Source organism: Schistocerca cancellata, chromosome 7 (genome assembly GCF_023864275.1).
Source record: "Schistocerca cancellata isolate TAMUIC-IGC-003103 chromosome 7, iqSchCanc2.1, whole genome shotgun sequence".
Classification (NCBI taxonomy): Eukaryota; Metazoa; Arthropoda; class Insecta; order Orthoptera; family Acrididae; genus Schistocerca; species Schistocerca cancellata.
The window spans coordinates 307,201,903-307,221,258 of NC_064632.1; the positions used below are offsets into that span (position 1 = coordinate 307,201,903).

General features: G+C 40.3%; 1 protein-coding gene across 2 annotated transcripts in view; it reads right to left on the minus strand.

Moving 5' to 3' along the window:
- LOC126092471 (multidrug resistance-associated protein 1) overlaps positions 1-19,356 on the minus strand; it is a 362,912-nt gene that overhangs the window by 111,635 nt on the left and 231,921 nt on the right. For both annotated transcript variants that reach the window (XM_049908084.1, XM_049908085.1), the window contains exons 8-12: positions 14,945-15,138; positions 13,673-13,864; positions 11,440-11,614; positions 10,214-10,382; positions 826-1,115 (exon numbers count right to left, since the gene is read on the minus strand). In XM_049908084.1, the coding sequence (XP_049764041.1) occupies positions 826-1,115; positions 10,214-10,382; positions 11,440-11,614; positions 13,673-13,864; positions 14,945-15,138 (1,020 nt within the window). The remainder of the gene's footprint in view (positions 1-825; positions 1,116-10,213; positions 10,383-11,439; positions 11,615-13,672; positions 13,865-14,944; positions 15,139-19,356) is intronic.

A 19,356-nucleotide genomic window follows, 5' to 3' on the forward strand; every position in this document is an offset into this window, starting at 1 on the left:
AAGAGCTGTACATACCTTCATTAAGAACTGATACAGATCAAAAAAACTCAAACTTTTTGACTTGGTAAGTAATATTAAGAGCATCTTAACAAATTGTGCATAAAATTCTATTAAAAAATTTAATAATTGTGGTACTGATGATATGCTTTAATGGGTCACAAAACACACATTACTGCTATTATTGATTCCATTAAGAAAAAACTGTTATCCATTTTAAGAAAACAATGAACACCGCTTTCCAAATGCTGCTGGAACTGTAAGTGATAGTACACAACAGATCATTCCACTCCCACAATGTTCTGCCTCATATCAGCCACTATGGAACAGAATCCACTGATGAATGGATCAGTGAATGAGTAAATCAGTGAAGTAGAAGACCCTTTGAATCTGCTGTATAATCTTTGCATGTACACACAATCCTTAATTCTCTCAGTTCACATTCGCAAGAATGTTTCAATATAATACTGCACCTGCATACTGTTAAAAGGTTTTCACAAGTGATACACTTTTCATAAAGCTATAGCAACTTACACAATTATCTTGACAGCAAGGTAAATACAAAAAACCTCAACCTTTACTTTTACACATTTCCACACAGCAACCACTTCATCATTTCTGTTCAGTTCAGAAAATTTATCCACTTTCTACCATATAATTTTATGTCAAGCAAAAGTATGCAGTAGCATATGTGCAAACCATGTGAATGCTTGAAAAACTTTCTGTATTTAGCAAGTACTTGAAATTTTGAATCCTTTTCCCTGAATATAAATGTAAAAGGAACATTAAGTTACTGATGTCATATATAAATTAATTATGTTGCCTTACCAGGAAAGGAGCACAGGACCATATAAATGATGTTATTGCATTGAGATATGCCAATTGCTTCAGTACTTTGATTTCTTTGTTTCTTATTCTTGAAACCTCTTGTTCAAATGATGGCTCCCAAGCATACAGTTTTAAAACTTTCATCCCATTTAGGACTTCATTCATAAGTTTTACCCTTTCATCTTTATATTTCATTTGACGCATCTGAAGTGTTTTTACTCTATTTGCTACATAGGCATTAAGCGGTATCATGATTATCATGACTGCGAGACCAGCAAGCACAGATGGACCTGTATTCAGAAACCAAATATAATGTTTTAATTTAATGTTTATAAACATTACTGGTTTACAACTGTAATGAAACCTAGATGGTAAAAAGTATACACAGACACACAGATCAAGATAACCTGTGATCTTAGCAGATTAAACACTATTACCAGTTACCATTAATTACCACAGTTACACCATTCACCAGTCAAGACTGGCTAGACTGCTTCAGTTTTACACAGTTAAGTTTACAGATGCATTATAATACAAGAATAAATTAGCCTTAAGTATAGTGTAACACTTAATGACAGAGTGTGAGCACTTTTTAGCAAGTACATGTTCACCTCATTTCTGAATTTTTAGGCAGTCCAATTTGCCATTTCACTGACAAAGAAGAAATTTAAACTGTATAGGGGTTTTTCATTCAAATTTTGTGACATCTTTTCTCAAAATTTCACCAATTCTGAACATTTTAACAGCCACTGTTGGAAAACAGTTTGGGATATCTATGTTTTCCGTACTGTGCATATTATAATTGTGAACATATTTTCTTTCACATACGTGAGGCAAGTGAAGACAATGATTGAAAATTGTCATCACTCCTAGATGTGTGTAGCAGTAGTAGTATTTTATTGCAGCCTGTCTTGTGACCTCATAGTAAAGACTATAGCTGATATGGCTATGGAACAGTGAATAATAAACTGTAAAGTTATTCACATCTTACAATACATCAACACATGAAAGAACCTGAGTGTAACTTCTCAGTACAAATGAGGTCTTGAGAGTGACTGGCTGAGGAAATTCCAAATCACTTTTGAGTAAGTTATTCCAACATTAACCAGAAAAAGAGTTAGGGAAACTTCCATTTCATTGGGTCACTCCTCAGGGTACCATATTTCAGCTATTTTACAAACACATTAAATCATTTGGTACGCTAGGTTATAAAAGCTTGAAAGCTGTTTAATTTGCTGAAAATATATGTATAACCATTAGAGATTCAAATCAGAAATGAATAATGATGCACACAATGTGTCAGTGGAAATGAGTTCATGGTTCACTGCTAATATTCTGACTCCACTGAAATTTAGCACAAAATAGTCAGTTTCTGACATGATTTTGTTTGGGGTTACATTACTCCATCACAATGACTGTATTGTAAAGGCAGTGAATGACACCAAATTTTCAGAGAAGAGTAGATGGAAATCTCACATGTAAGGTGGATGTATCAGCAGTCGACTGCAACTACATTTAAAAGCAAAGTATTTTACATCAGCATTTGATATAGTGAAATGGGCTAACATCACATAGTTTCATTCTGTCCTGTACAAACTGTAGCATGGGGGGGTAAATAAGCCAGAAAGAATATTCTTGCTATGAAAGTGTATTGTCCAAGATGAATGTGTTATGTCACCAACTTTGTGTAAGCCATGTAACTGATTGATGTTTCTCAGTTAACTCTTTGATGCACAGATTTTATGTTTAATTAATTTTTTAATAAAACATGCATTTTCTATGTCTGGTGGGGTTGCTAATAAAGGAAAACATGAATTAAAATTTTTTATTGTATTGATTTTGGTTTTAGATGGTGGTATATATAATATACCACCATGCCACTTAGGGCCGTACCTAAAGTTTTTGAGATATCTTGGTTTGTGCTTGTAACTCACCTTTAAATTCTACTCTAAGCAGTAATAATTAGTATAATTAATGTAAAATAATTTTATTTCTGGCAATTGGTCATTTACAATACAAAATCAAATTACAAACCTTACAAATAAAATATGTTTCTTATTCCTTTTTGTGAAAATCTTGAAAGCACCTTTTTGTTTTGCTAAGGCACAAAGGCACTTTGCATTCAGCGCACATCCAGAAAGTGCGCACTTGCTTCTTTTTTGTACTGCATTTCGCACAACGTCTGGCGGTAGTACGCTCTGGCTGGTGGGATGAATTGTCGAGACGCTGGCGTGAGGAAACATATGGCTTGTTTTTCTTTACGTGGACTTGACTCTCATGAAGTCTAGATGGCCTCAATGGTGTTTTCTGGGTTACTAAGCTTTGCAGGATACTCATCCTGAAGACTTTGGCAGTCATTTTTTCTCTATCGCCTAGTTCCTTCCAAATTATATAGCTGTTGACGATACTGACATCAAGCAGGTGAAAGAATATTCGGTGCCACCACTTTTTACTTCTCCGGCTTATTTCATATGATTTTTTCAGTTGGTCGAACTTGTCGACATTGTTCATGTGTGCATTGTAATCCATCACTGCTTGAGGACAAGGTAGCTCTATGCGTGAACCATCTCTTTCACGGCGAGTCACTGTAGTAACTTCAGGACTGTGAAAATTTGAAAGGAGATGAACAGCTCTCTTATCTTTCCACTTCAAGTAGAGGATGCCACAGTTGCTGACCCTCCAGTCAAATTCACCTCTGCTTAATTCTTTGTCTGTTTTTAATTTGGGTAAATGTTTCCTTGTTGGTTGAACTGTCCCACAGGCATATATGTTTCTCTGCTGTAAACCAGCCAACAAGTTATAGCTATTGAAATAGTTGTCGAAATAAAGATAATGGCCTTTATTTACGAGTTCAGAGGACAAACTCAGCACTACATGCTCCCCAAGGCCTGTTTGCACTGTGTCACCTACTTTTCCGGTGTAAATATCAAATTTCAAGTTGTAAGAGGTCTTGTCACACAGCATCCACACTTTGTAACCACGCTTTATGGGTTTATCTCTCATGTATTGTTTCATACTGTTGCGGCCTTTGAATTTGATCATTGACTCATCAATTGCTAGGTGTTTGCTGGGTTGGTAACACTTGGAAAAAGATTCAGATAGTATCTTGATCACTGGTCGCAGCTTGTACAGTTTGTCATAACCTGGGTGTCCTTTTTCTGGATGCAATGTGTTATCATTCAGATGAATGTTCCTCAGTAACCATCCAAACCGATTTACTGCCATCAGAGATGCAATATAACGATCATGAAGTTCTGGGGCACTAGACCAGTAGTCTCTGTATGCTGGCATACGCTTTATACCCATCAAAATGTTGATTCCCAGGAAAGTTCGTATTTCATTGTCAGTTGTTGGAGTGAAAGACTTGCCAGATTGCGTCGCATATAAATTTGTTTGGAAAACGATTAGCTCAACTAGCTCTTTTGGAAATATTTTTTCGAATATATCGATAGGTTCTGGATCATCAATGTCCCTAATAAAAGCACTTGGTCCTGATTCACTGTCGAACTGCATTCCTGAGGTAGCATTGAATTGTTGTCCCCAAGTTGGCGCTGTGTCAGCAGCGCGTTTTGGCGGAGTGGACTCACTTTCTTCCTCGCTCTCTGAAACTTCGCCTTCAGACGACACAATAGCCTCCGCAACAATGCTTGCTTCATAATCAGATTCGTCATCTGTGGTGTCAACAGTGGAATCCTCGTCTGATGGAATTTCACACAATAATCGTTCGATTTCTTCATCTCGTAAGCCTCTTCTTGACATTTTCATTTTCAAACAACAGCCTGAATCCAAGTAAAGAATACGTAAGCAAAACAAAATGGAGAAAGAGCTAAAATAAGTCACAACACAATTAAAAACTAAACTTTGTAGCGGAGGATTTCGAATTTTATACTAGGAAACGAAATGCAATAGAATACTGCTACATGCACGGTGGTACAAATAATATACCACCAAAATAAATTGTATATAAATAACGGAAGATTGTGCATATGAATGTATACATGGGTTCATACCGTAGCTGTGACGTCCAAGATATGGAAAAAACACAGGCGCAACAAGAAATTCGTTATAAACCACTATTCACACGCAAAAACCATGCACAACTCAGCACGCAGCTTTCACAGTTGTAATCTATGCAATTCTTGGCGGGAACTGATTCCTTATAGGCAGTGAGTGCCATCTGTCTGATAAGTAGAGAACTAGGTGAGCATATTAGAGTGGTGGTCGTGCAGTTAAACCACTGTGCAAAGAGCCAAGAAAATTTTCAAAAGGTGGTATACTATGTATACCACCGTGCTCCAAAGAGTTAACAACAAGAGTACGATACAGGTGCTATTGTTTTTGTGAAGACAGCACAGGAATTTTACCTGGTCCAGTCACTCACAATTGGATGGTAAATGTGACATGCACAAGCTGCACAGACAGTAGGTAGACCCAACAAAGTTTGTATATCTAAAAACAAAGATGATGAGACTTACCAAACAAAAGCGCTGGTAGGTCGATAGACACACAAACAAACAAACAAACACAAACATACACACAAAATTCTAGCTTTCGCAACCAATGGCTGCTTCGTCAGGAAAGAGGGAAGGAGAGGGAAAGATGAAAGGATGTGGGTTTTAAGGGAGATGGTAAGGAGTCATTCCAATCCCGGGAGTGGAAAGACTTACCTTAGGGGGAAAAAAGGACAGGCGCACGCGCACGCGCACAGACATATTAAAAGGCAAAGAGTTTGGGCAGAGATCACTGCCCAAACTCTTTGCCTTTTAATATGTCTGCTTGTGTCTGTATATGTGTGGATGGATATGGGTGCGCGCGCGAGTGTATACCCATCCTTTTTCCCCCTAAGGTAAGTCTTTCCACTCCCGGGATTGGAATGACACCTTACCCTCTCCCTTAAAACCCACATCCTTTCATCTTTCCCTCTCCTTCCCTCTTTCCTGACGAAGCAGCCATTGGTTGCGAAAGCTAGAATTTTGTGTGTATGTTTGTGTGTCTATGGACCTGCCAGCACTTTTGTTTGGTAAATCTCATCATCTTTGTTTTTAGATATATTTTTCCTACGTGGAATGTTTCCCTCTATTATATTCATATCAACAAAGTTTGTATAGTGATTAAATATGAGACTTATAAACAGGAGTAGTTATTGCAACATACAGGTCTAGTCCTCTTGTTTTACTTTTTGCTATGGATATACAGGGTGGTCGCAAATCCCTGTTACAAGCTTCTAGAACATGGAGAGGGTAGTGAGCACATAACATTTTGAATACGAACCCATATCCGGAAACGTATCGTTTCCGTTCTATGACAGTTTCAATGCAGATGATTATCTCATCCACACCCACATGAGGAATGTACTTAGGCGTGACCCAGTACAATTGTTGCAATCCATTTGAAAAGAATACCGACTCATTCCATTATTACTTATGCATTTGCATTATAACAAACGCTTTATGTTGACAGTCGACAACAAGAACCCAGCATCTACAGCACCAGCCGCAAAGCACCAATGCATTACAACAGCGGCTCGATGTGACGACCACCAACGTTGTTACACGCATTGTACCTCTGAATCATGTTCTGGTACACTCTCTCTATTTCACCTGGTGTGTCTTCAATGTCTTGTGCAGCGGCTGGAACTCATACCACCAGATCTTCCTCTGTCTCTAGAGGAGCCTCATAAATTAGGCTCTTCATACGACTCCACAAGATGTAATACATGAGTTAAATCCGGCGATCGTGGCAGCCATGCGGTTGGACCACCATCCATCTTTCACCATATCAGCTGTGGAGATGTCTCCAGACAGCAAGTGAAAAGTGAGGTGGTGCTCCATCATGCTGAAACCACATTTCCTGATGGACATTCAATGGCACAGTTTCCAAGAATGGGTTCATTAGGTGTCGTAGGAAGACTAAATATGGAGGACCCATGAGCTTGGATGGAAGGAGGTAGGGTCCAATCACATGACCATCCAGAATACCTGCCCAAACGTTAATTACAAACCTGCCTTGAAATCCCTGAAAATACGTGGCATGAGGGTTTTCATGCGCCCAGATATGGCTATTTCGAGCATTCAGAACACAATCCCTTGTGAACCTATATTCATCTGTGAAGAGAACTTTATGTGGAAACGGGCGCGTCGATGCAACGGTGCAGGAACCATGTGCGAAAGGCAACATGTTGTGGAAAGTCTGCTGGACTCTTAGTGTGTACCCTTTGCAAGTATATGGATGTAATTGTTGATCATGCAGGACGTCCTACATGATACTGTGACTAACAGCCATTGCACACGCAATTATTCGCGAACTCATGGATGCGCTATCTTCAATGCGACACAGTACATCATCTTCAAATTCAGGAGTGCGGCGTCACTGTGGAGCACCACAGTCCTGCCTACTCACAGTGAAGGTACCCATTTCTCATAGCCACTGTGTAACTTGGGCAAACAGTTTGTGCGATGGAATGTGATGGTGTGGAAAACTTTCGTGATACAGTCAACTAGCAGCTCTTCCGTTACCACCGGCTTCGCCATACACAAGGAGCATGTCTGTGTATTCCGCAAACGTGTACTGCGCCATGTTTCCTCTATTGGGGATGCACAGGTATTGACTCGGTCTCACAGCAAAGCTGACAATAAGTGAAATATGGGGATCGTTTGACGTAGTACACGTCATTGTGTCTATCCTTTTGCATACCAGTACAGGGAACTCAGACATTTCTCTTGCCCTAAGCAAACATTGACGAGGTACACATATGAATTGAAACTGTCGTAGAACAGAAACGATACGATTCCGAACATGGGTTCCTATTCAAAATGTTATGTACTCACTACCCTCTACATGTCCTAGAAATTTGTAACAGGAATTTCTGACTACCCTGTATAGTACTAGCAAGATATTACAGGAAATAAAATTTTAATTCCACATAAATACATTATGTATGGTGGTTACATGGGTTGCTGTTTGTACACAACCATAAGGCCAATACTTGACTGGAATGTGATGAGCCTCTCAGCCTTTCTCAGAAAGCATCTATCACTGATAAAAGATAAACATGAAACTTGCATCTGGATTACCGCAATATTTAATAAAAGAAATTGATGGCTCTTTTTGTTTACCTGTTTTTAAATGCTAATTCTGTTACAGTTTATTGTACTCATGTTTTGGAAGGTTTGTTTTCTTTAAATGCACTGTAGGTAATAACTTACAGTGCCACACTTACTGGATGCTACGTCTCCCATCCATCCCATTTCCACGAGTGCAGATTTGGAAGACATACATCGTTTTCCATAACTCCATAAATTTACTATACAGTGTTAAGACATCAAAATGTTTTAACAAGGAAACAACGTGAAACAAGTTGGGTGTGCATTTTAGTCAATAACAGATCTTCAGAAAACCTTTTACAGATGTAGAAAACCTTGGTATGATATAATGTAATAAGATGGGTATCACTGTTTGAAGTAATAGAACAGATTATTATAGGCAATGTCCAGTGTATTATTCCACATTTTTGAAACTATTATGCTGTTATCTAAACAGAAATAACAACAGCAACAGCTAATGTCCAAACCAAGAACACGCAGTCAACTTCACATGACGAAAGGTAACATCTCTGAATAAAGTATGAAGTACAACTGTAGTCCCCTAACAGCTGAGGCTGTGAATAGCTCTGTCCACACAAAATGGAGGACAAGAATAATTCACTGAGAAATATATGCTAGCTCTCTTTATCAGTTTTAGTCTGCCACAATTACTTATAATAGGTTTTCATATCTTTAAAAACATTGTCCCAAGAAGTAATGACTTATTCTCATGCTTTTTACCGACGTCACACTCACCAGAAACAAAATTCGGAAAGTGATTCCAGCCTCATATGCATTATTCATGAAGTAAGATCACACTACTGTAAAACTACTAAATACTGCTTCTGCACCTGCACTAGTCTGGGGGGAGGGGAGGGGGGGGAGGAGGCTTCAGTTCTAACATTAGGCTGTCTTTGTACGAATATCTCGTGTATTAGTGTTGTTTGGGGGATGACACCAAACAGCGAGGTCATCGGTCTCATTGGATTAGAGAAGGATGGCGAAGGAAATCGGCCATGCCCTTTCAAAGGAACCATCCCGGCCTTTGCCTGGAGCAATTAAGGGAAATCATGGAAAACCTAAATCAGGATGGCCAAACGCAGGATTGAACAGTCATCCTCCCGAATGCGAGTCCAGTGTGCTAACCACTGCGTCATCTTGCTCGGTCTATGAATATCTGGATTTTATATTTTTGACAGCTGAGGTTGCACATACACCAATAACTTAAATTTGAAGTTAACAAAAGACATTACACAAAACTGTGTCTTTCCAAATGTAGTGATTTTCATACATGGCAATTATGTTGTCTGACTTACGTAATGTGACTTATTTATTTATTTATTTATTTATGTAGCTTGATTTCATTTATATAATTTGATTAAAGTTTTATCTGGCCCTTTGCTCACCTTCCTAACAGTTCTGAAAACTGAAAATTAGGGTTAAGCTTTTCTCCTACCTAAATTAAAGAATCTTCATACCTACTGTTTTAGCTCTCTTTCAAATGTTTTTGTTGGTGTGTTTCTGTAAAGATTAAATGTAGTCCTCAAGCAACAAACATGGATAAATTTCCCTCACTATTTGCCAAGTGTTGTCTATGACATAGTTCTGCATTGTAAGTACAATCCAGGCATTCTCTAAACAGAAAGTGACTGCATTCCATTGGTCACAGTAGATGTCAGAGCAGCACATCACTGTCAATATATGCACAATGCTTATGCTCTTTTATCCATCTAGAGCCTTCTCCACAAAAGAACTGAAATCTGGAACTGCAGAACAACCTTTTTTTCCTTTCTTTCTAGCACTTTTCCTTTCTGCAGTGTTTCTTACATTTTATAACTATTTCAGTAATTGCATAAATAGTAAAACCTTCACTTCCCTTGTGGTTTTTTTTATTTTTTTTTACTTCATCTTAAAGCATTTGTTATTAACTATCATTACTGTAATTTTTGTTATTTTTCGTGTTAGTCCTGAAAAAGGACAGTCCAAAGAAAGCGTAAAACGTTTCTGAAACTATGTTCACATTCTTGTTTTTTCCTCAGTAGCAAAATTATCCTCTCTTATTATGGTTTGTCACATATCTTTTTCCACACTACCCATGTGTAATAGAACTTCAAGCAGCCAAGAAGGCACGCAACTTCTCTAATGAACAAGATTTAAGGAAACCTGCAGAAGCGTCAGTGACTGACCGTTTGATTTCTTGCAATTTAGATTTGCACAAATCCAAATAAATAATGGAGATCTTTATTAGTGTCTATATCCAGTCAATTTAGATGTGTCTATACAGAGAAAATGAACTGTTTGCTTACCTAAGATATCCCAGAGAAAATATAGGGCTAGTGCGATCTGTAAAGGAGCAGACCAAATCATATTCAGATAGGTGGTAAGATCCATTAGTTTCTGGGCATCCACTGACATCAAATTAACAATTTCTCCAACTGTTGATTCCTTTCTTGCCGAGTTTGACATACGAAGTGCCTTTAAACAAAAAAATAAATCAATAAATGAGAACATAACATTTGTGAAGATACAAAAGAGAAAGAGAGGCTGTATATGCTTACTTTCACTAGCAAAAGAACAAGAGCTCTAAAGATAATTTGAATGCTGTTTTATAGAAGATTGATACTACACATAATTGAAACCTGCAGTTGCTTAAACTGCAAGCTCCACCAGTGCTCCATGTTTCTTAAGTAGCCTCCTCCTCCTCTAAATGGGAGAGGTTTCCACGTCCTGATCACACCAAATTCTTCCTGGAGTATTTTCTCATATCAATTTCTGAAGTGATCTCCAGTATCCTTTCATATTTTCATGTCCTAAGTATTTAATGAACAAAAATCCTGCTTGCCACTATCTGTAAGATATTGTAAGCCTCTTGCAAAGTATAAAAAATATGATGGCTTTTCTGAGCCTTCACAACTTTTTAACTCCAAACAGCTGTAGTTACTGTTGTTTTACTGTGCATTAACTATCATGGACTTTTGTTTGCATGAGCAGTCAGTCAGTTAGCCTACAGGTCATAAACAAAATGAACATTAAGAGTTAACTGGAATCCATTTTCTTCAACTCACTCTGATTCAAGATGAACGAACTTGCCCAGCCTGTGGCTACACGGATTTGAAAGTATGTGCGTTTTATTTTCTATTTTCATTATTTTAGTGAATCGGTATTTCTCATTGTAACTTTATGTAATTTGTAAGGGGAAATATGTAAGTACATATAAAATTTGATGATGTGGAAGATATTTTTGTATTGTCCACGACAGGCTTCATATAATGCTAATGCTGAACTAAAACAGCTCAACTCTTCTAGCTGTCGTCCTGGTCTCCACATATGGATGAATAAAATTTCAATATTTACAATAACATCAATATTGAAAGTACAGTGCACCGGTAAAAACTTTGTTTTTTCACAGGACTTAAATTCTACTTTAACTGCTGTGTCACCATTACTCACTCACTTTTTCAGGGCAAACGTCTGCTCTTAAAGAAAGGAGGATTTGTGCAACAACATAAAAAAGAAAATAGTTGCTTCTTACTTTTCTGTAAACTGCTGCTATCACTGCAGTTCTGACACGGAGTCCAACGATGAACATACGATGAAAGTACTGTGCCAGCACCAGTGTTTGCACTGCTGCTGTTGCAAACATAAGACCTGCATAAGTGTATCCCTTCCACATAGGCTCATTTCCTTCCACGAAGGAGATGAGCAACCTGAGAACATATCGAGCAGAATGGGTAAGAAAGTTTAGGTTTACAAATATTTCAGATTACACTTTAACTTGCAAAACACTGCTGTAAAAAATTACACATTACGAGTTACAAACTAATCCAAACTGTGTGTTGTGAGGTACTAACTCACGGAGGATCACACTGAAAGTTTAAAAAATGATTGCTGAGACTGTGTTACTACAGTTCTAAATCAAATTAAAATTATTTGTTACATAATTCTGAACACCTTTGTGGTTCGTTCCTCATCTTACAGCTCTGAACAATATATATAAACTGTTAGACAGTGCATTGTCACAATGAAGTTGCAGCTTATGGGCAATCTTAAATCCTTATTTATAAACACTGACTATTTTACCCAAAATAAGCTTTGCAGATATACATAACAGTTGCCTAGTCAAATCCAACGATACAGCTACAATCTTAAATACTAAAAATAACATTGTTCAGATCAAATGAGAGATTGCAGTCACCATTTTAAATGTGAAAATAAGAAATTTTTGTAAGTCAAAACACAGTTTTTCTATTAGCCAAATCTATCTTTTTATTTTGAAACAGCAAAACACAGACAATTTTGAAGGCTTGCACTTTGTGGCAGTTTCCTGTTCTCACTAACTTATGCCTTGGGATGTCAATATTTGCCTTATGTCTGGTACTGTTTTGTGAACTGCTTCCATAGCAACACATTCATCAATAATGTTCCTGACAAAGAGTGCCGAGATATAATTAGAGAGAGTCACAACTGTTTTGTTCCAAGCCTGTTAAAAAGAGGGTAACAATGCTCCATGGAGGCAGCATTTAATATTATATGGACATGTTTTATGAAGGGCAAATGTCATCTACGTAATCCATGTGAGATAAGTCATTGAAAGACCCAAAATATATCATACATAGATAATTACTACTATACACATCTCTCAGGTTCTACATGTGGTGGGATACCACTAATATCTTTTAGCGAATTCTACGGTACGTTCCTCCCAATGCAATTGGGCAATTAGGCATCTCTATATGAATTCCTCAAAGTCAGAATTTTTTTTTTTTTTTTTTTGGGCAAACCTGAGAGAAGCTGTTGGGTGTGTCGTCTGAATTACAAACAAGTATATTGGCTGGAAAACAATTAAATGCAGTGCCAAGTGTTTCCCACGTACTCTTATCAAGGGATGTAAAAATGCGCGGCACACAATGGGACACGTCACATGTCACTGATAGCCACAACAGTGGCAACAAATGGGCCAGAGACAGAGTCCTGCAGAACACTAGTACTAATTTTTACTAAGGGGTATGTTTATTTCACCTGAGAAAATTTCTTCAGTTGGAGTAAGAAGAAATTACTGATATGTAGATATACGTACACCACAAAACCAAATTTTGTAATATTTTAAAAGAAATGCATCAAGTGTGTTGCTTAGATTTTTTTGGCAGGATTTATTCCACAACCCATTTGGGTTTAGAGACAAGTCCTGCACTGCGGCTTTTGCTCACCCAATACATGTGGCACCATTGTCTTATTTTTCAAAATCTGGTAAAGTATTATCAACAATTACCAGAAACTTCAACTACTGCGCATCCATGATACCTGCTCTGTTCATTACCACTGCCTGCCATCATCGAATATATAGTCCGATGATCATGACTTTTGACCAAAAGCAGGTTACCACTGCCAACAAATATTTTAATCAAGACTATTTTTAATTCAATTTTAAAACAGCAGGTAATGTTTTTGACAAGTGCTATCTGTCTGCTTATGTTATATGAGCCTCAACCAAAGTGCTGCTGACTATCAATGTGACACCACGGTAGCGCACATGACAAATGTCTAACAAACATTTCTAATTGCAGTGTAGTACACTTCCAAACTGTTTGAAATTATGTTTACAGCTTAATCACTGTTTTTAATAAAAGCATATGTATTTTATGAAAATGATTCATAATGTCTGATAACTGGTATCTAATTATATTACAAGTATGGTTTCAAAATGAACTTTGTTGCACCATTATATGGATTACATTAACATGTAGATGACTGAAAAGCAGACTTACTTCAATATCTGGGGATTCGCAAACATGAGAACATCTTGTACGAATTTGAGGCACGCACCAAAAAGAAATGTAGGACCAAATGCCTTGCAAATAGCTGGTAGGATAGACGCCTGGTATTTCTTTTTAGACTGTGTTCCCACAAAGTCAACACTAGCAGCATTTTTGTGAAATGATGCTTTGGGAGCACGAGCACTGGAACAACAAAAAGATTGTTTTACACACAACTACAATAATAATATCAAAACAAAGACACACACACACACACACACACACACACACACACACACACACACACACACACACACACACACACACACACACCCCCCAAGCGTGAGAGTATCCATCTGGCTACTAAAGGCAGCATGCACATCTCTCTCACCCTCACAAGAGGTAAATGTAGCACTTTCATCCGACATCCATAAAAAGTATTTCTGCAACCTGATTAGGTGTTCGAACAGCAGTGTTAGGAACTACCTAAGCAAACCTTAGCAGAGGTACATGCAATGCTGGATGGTTAATCTTATGGGCAGGTGGCCTCTGCTGCTATATCCTAGGAACCGTTCTGCATGCATCATTACATTACAGTACCGATTCATGTAATATTGGAAAGACCTGGAGTAATAAAAATAAAATTCAGCATGAGCAAATGGCTGTTCGATATGCAGACGATACACTGAGCTGTTGACAAGAGAAACAAACAAGGTTTTGACAACTGTGCCACAGCTTTTGAAACACTGAAAAATTACCATTCTTGTCATCCTGCTGATGTGTGTATTAACTGTTCAGCACTGCAACTATATAAAAAGTGGTGTCTTTCCTTACACTGAATGAGTGATGCCATGGGGAAAGAGTCTTAATTTCGTTCAGGAGGACGTGTGTTCATGTTTAGGGAGGAAGGGGGAAAAAAAAAAAACACACACACACACACACACACACACACACACAGTGCAAATTCCATATACATAAAAGACACTACTTCTGCATGATCACGTGGTATTTACATACCATGCATAGATTAAACGGAAAGTTGAAACAGTAATGCTATTGCTTCCTACTTACCCAAAATGTGTCCAGAACTTCCTTTTGAAATGCACATAAAGACAAAACACAGAAAAAAATATGTCAATAACACACAGACTTCCACTAAGCAACCAGATTTAATTTCTTAAGACAAAAAAGTTCTCTTGTGAAAAAAGTGGTTACTTCTGTCAAGAACTGAACTATAATGAAAATAAAAAACCACACATTAAAAATGAAAGAAAGGTAACATACTTAGCAGTCTTTTGCAGAGTCTTTTCCCAGTGCTTATCAAATTGAGGGAGCACTTCCCTAGCAGTGTCTTCTGGGTTCATATTCCACAAATCTTTCATTTCCAGTGGCTTTCTGAAACCTTTCCAAGCTAACCTGTCAAACCATGTATAGAGAATTCTTGAGGGGAATGATGCACTTCCTTCAGGACACGGTTTCTGCAAGAATGAGACATTTGGACACACATTACGATTTAATAACTGATGTACAATTTGTGACTGAATATTTCTTATAACAAAAATATTGAAAGGATAGGTAGCTACTTGCCGCATAGAGGAAGTACTGCGAAGCAGACTGGCACATTGCAAAATATCTTTTTGTTTTGGTTTTAGGGCGCAAAACTGCTATGGTCATTAGCGCCCGGTCTGTGACTTAGGAAATGGTAAAAAACGAAAATGGAAAGCAGCAGCAATGGGAACGAAACTCAAAAAATTGGAGAAACAAAGCAGAAGGAAAGCTTAAAAATCCACTACAAAAAGGGGTTGGTTGTCCCCATAAAGAGCTTCAAACGAATGATGTCATCTCACTGGCTCTAATAAACTAGAGAATGCGATCGACCGAGCGCATGTCATCTGCTAAAATGGATCATATATCAGGCGACAGCTGTAGACGGGCGCGTAACGGAGAAAAATAGGGGCACCCAATAAGAAGTGTCTTACCGTCCACAGCTGAGAGCAGTGGGGACAGAGCGGGGGAGGATCACCGCTTAAAAGATGTCGATGGCTAAAAAGACAGTGCCCTATCCAGAGTCTAGTTAAAATTACCTCCTCCCGACGACGCGTTCGGGAGAAAGAGGTCCAAGCACAGGGAAGAGCTTTCACATCCTGCAATTTATTATGGCGAAGTGTCTACCAATGTGCGTGCCATAAAAGAACAACACGACGACATAAAACGCTCCGTAGATCGGCGAAGGGAATCGATCAAATAGCTGGCCGAAGAAGAGAGACTGCAGCCTTGGCCGCTATATCGGTCGCCTCATTGCCACAGATACCAACGTGTCCTGGGAGCCAGAAGAACGCCACAGAGACGCCCTCCAAGCGCAGGCAGTCTTGAATCCGGTGGACCAGAGGGTGGACAGGGTAGAGAGCTTGGAGACTGAGGAGAGAGCTGAGAGAATCTGAACACATAACATACTGTATCTGCTGATGGCGGCAGATGTATTTGACAGCCTGGAGAACAGCGTAAAGCTCCGCAGTATAAACCGAACACTGGTCGGGAAGCCGAAATCGATTTGGGGTGTCGCCAACAATATAAGCACTCCCTACACCTAACGATGTTTTCGAGCCATCAGTGTAAATAAATGTGGCTTCCTTCATTTGTGCACATAGAGCAGCAAATGCCCGATGATAAACAAGTGAAGGAGTACCATCCTTGGGAAATTGACAAAGGTCACGGAGCAGGCAGATCCGGGGACGGAGCCAAGGCGGTGCTGTACCCCAAGTTGTCAAGAAGGTTTTAGGAAAGCGGAAGGAAAGAGAATGGAGCAGATGACGGAAGCGGACTCCCGGTGGTAGTAGGGAGTAAGGGCGGTCTGCATACCCTACATCCAAGGAGGCGTCGAAAAAAATGTCATGGGCCGGATTAGCAGGCATGGAAGACAAATGGCTAGCATAACGGCTCAGAAGGACAGCTCGTCGATTGGACAGTGGAGGTTCAGCAGTCTCAGCATAAAGGCTTTCCATAGGGCTGGTGTAAAAAGCTCCAGACACTAAACGTAATCCACGGTGGTGGATAGATTCGAGACGCCGAAGAATAGACGGCTGAGCAGAGGAGTAAACTATGCTTCCACAGTCCAATTTCGAGTGCCCTAAGGCGTGATAGAGGGGGAGAAGGACCACTCTGTCCGCTCCCCAGGAGGTACCATTCAGGACATGAGGGTGTTGAGGGATCACAGACAGCGAGCCGAAAGATAGGAAACGTGGGAGGACCAGCACAGTTTTCTGTCAAACATAAGACCCAAGAATTTAGCGACGTCTGAAAACAGAAGGTTGACAGGTCCTAGATGTAAGGAGGGTGGAAAAAACTCCTTATGTCATCAAAAATTAATATAAACGGTCTTACTGGGAGAAAAACGGAGGCCGGTTTCGATGCTCCAAGAGTGGAGGCGATCGAGACATCCTTGAAGACGTCGTTCAACAAGGCTGGTCCGTTGAGAGCTGTAGTAGATCGCAAAATCGTCCACAAAGAGGGAGCCCGAGACATTGGGAAGGAGACAATCCATAATCGGATTTATGGCAATGGCAAACAGTACAACACTCAGCACGGAGCCCTGGGGTACCCCGTTTTCTTGGGAGAAAGTACGGGAGAGAGTAGTGTTCACCCACACTCTAAATGTGCGCTCTGGCATAAATTCGTGAAGAAAAAGGGGCAGCCGACCTAGAAAGCCCCAAGAGAACAGTGTGCGGAGGGTGCCTGTCCTCCAACAGGTATCGTATGCTCTCTCCAGATCAAAAAATATTGCTACTGTTCGGCGTTTCTGGAGAAAATTGTCCATGATATAAGTGGAGAGAGCAACAAGATGGTCAACTGCAGAACGATGCTTTCGGAAACCGCATTGGGCAGGTGTTCAAAAACTGCGGGACTCCAGCCACCAAGCTAAACGGCAATTCACCATACACTCCAAAACCTTACATACACTACTCGTGAGAGAAATGGGGCAATAGCTAGAGGATAGATGTTTGTCCTTTCCAGGTTTCGGAACAGGAACGACGATAGCTTCCCGCCATCGTCTGGGAAAAGTACTGTCGGTCCAAATTCGATTATAAAGGCAAAGGAGGTAAGGCAGACTATGGTATGATAAATGCAGCAACATTTGGATGTGGATACCATCTGGTCCTGGGGCGGAGGAGCGAGAAGAAGAGAGTGCATGTTGGAGTTCCCGCATGGAGAAAACAGTATTGTAGCTTTCGTGATTTTGAGAGGAGAAAGCAAGATGTCGCACTTCTGCTGCACATTTCTTCCGGAGAAACGCTGGCGGGTAATTTGAGAGCTCGAAATCTCAGCAAAGTGTTGACCCAATGAGTTAGAAATGGCGACGGGGTCCATTAACGTATCATGCGCGACAGTGAGCCCAGAGACTGGGGAGAAACTAGGCGCGCCTGAGAACCGTCGAATCCGACTCCAAACTTCCGAGGAGGGAGTGAAGGTGTTAAATGAGCTAGTAAAGAATTTCCAGCTTTCCTTCTTGCTATTGGGGACGACGCGATGGCATCGCGCTCGGAACTGCTTATAGCGGATACAGTTGTCCAAAGCAGGATGGTGGCAGAAAACGCGAAGAGCACGTTGCCGCTCATGTATTGCGTCACGGCATGCCGCGTTCCACCAAGGAACTGGGGGGCGCCGGGGCAATGCGGAGGTGCGTGGTATTGAACGTTCCGCAGCTGTAAGAATAATGTCTGTAATATGTGTGACCTCATCGTCGACACTAGGAATGTGACGGTCATCGAATGTTGCTAGAGACGAAAAAAAGTGTCCAATCGGCTTGGCCAAACTTCCAGCGTCGCGGGCGCATATATGGCAGTTGAGGCTGCAGTCTAAGGACACATGGAAAGTGGTCACTCGAGTGTGTATCATCAAGGGTGAACCATTCGAAGCGCCGAGCTAGCAGAACAGTACCGACTGAAAGGTCCAAATGAGAGAAATGTGTCGTGGAGGCAGACAAAAATGTAGGGTCCCCAGTGTTGAGGCAAACTAGATCCGCTTGGTGGAAGACGTCTAGCAATAATGAGCCATGCGGACAAGGATGTGGAGATCCCCAAAGCGGGTGGTGGGCATTGAAGTCCCCAACCAGCAAATAGTGGGGTGGAAGCTGACCAAGAAGATGTAGGAGATCAGCTCGTGCCATTGGTGTGGACGATGGAATGTATACAGTACAAAGAGAGAAGGTGTATCCAGAAAGGGAAAGACGGACAGCGACAGCTTGGAAGGATGTGTTTAAGGGGATTGGGTGATAATGCAGAATATCATGGAGAGAATCATAAGTCCTCCATGTGCTGGAGTGCCTTCAACAGAGGGGAGATCAAATCGGACGGACTGAAAATGGGGGAGAACAAAGCGGTCATGGGGCCGCAGCTTTGTTTCCTGAAGACAGAAGATGACCGGCGAGTAGGACCGTAAGAGGATCGACAATTCATCCCGATTGGCTCGAAGGCCGCGGATATTCCAGTGGATAATGGACATAGGGTGAACAGAAAATGGAGGAATGTGACCAAGGTTGCCGTCAACTCAGCGACTGCTCAGAGCTTGCGACCAACAGCATGTAATGGCATTCAGCCAAAAGCAGAAGATCCTGATCCATAGGTTGTTCAGGAGCAGCTCCTGCCACCAGCGATTGGCCGGTTGATCGGCCGCCAGCAGTGTGCCTCGGCGACACAGAA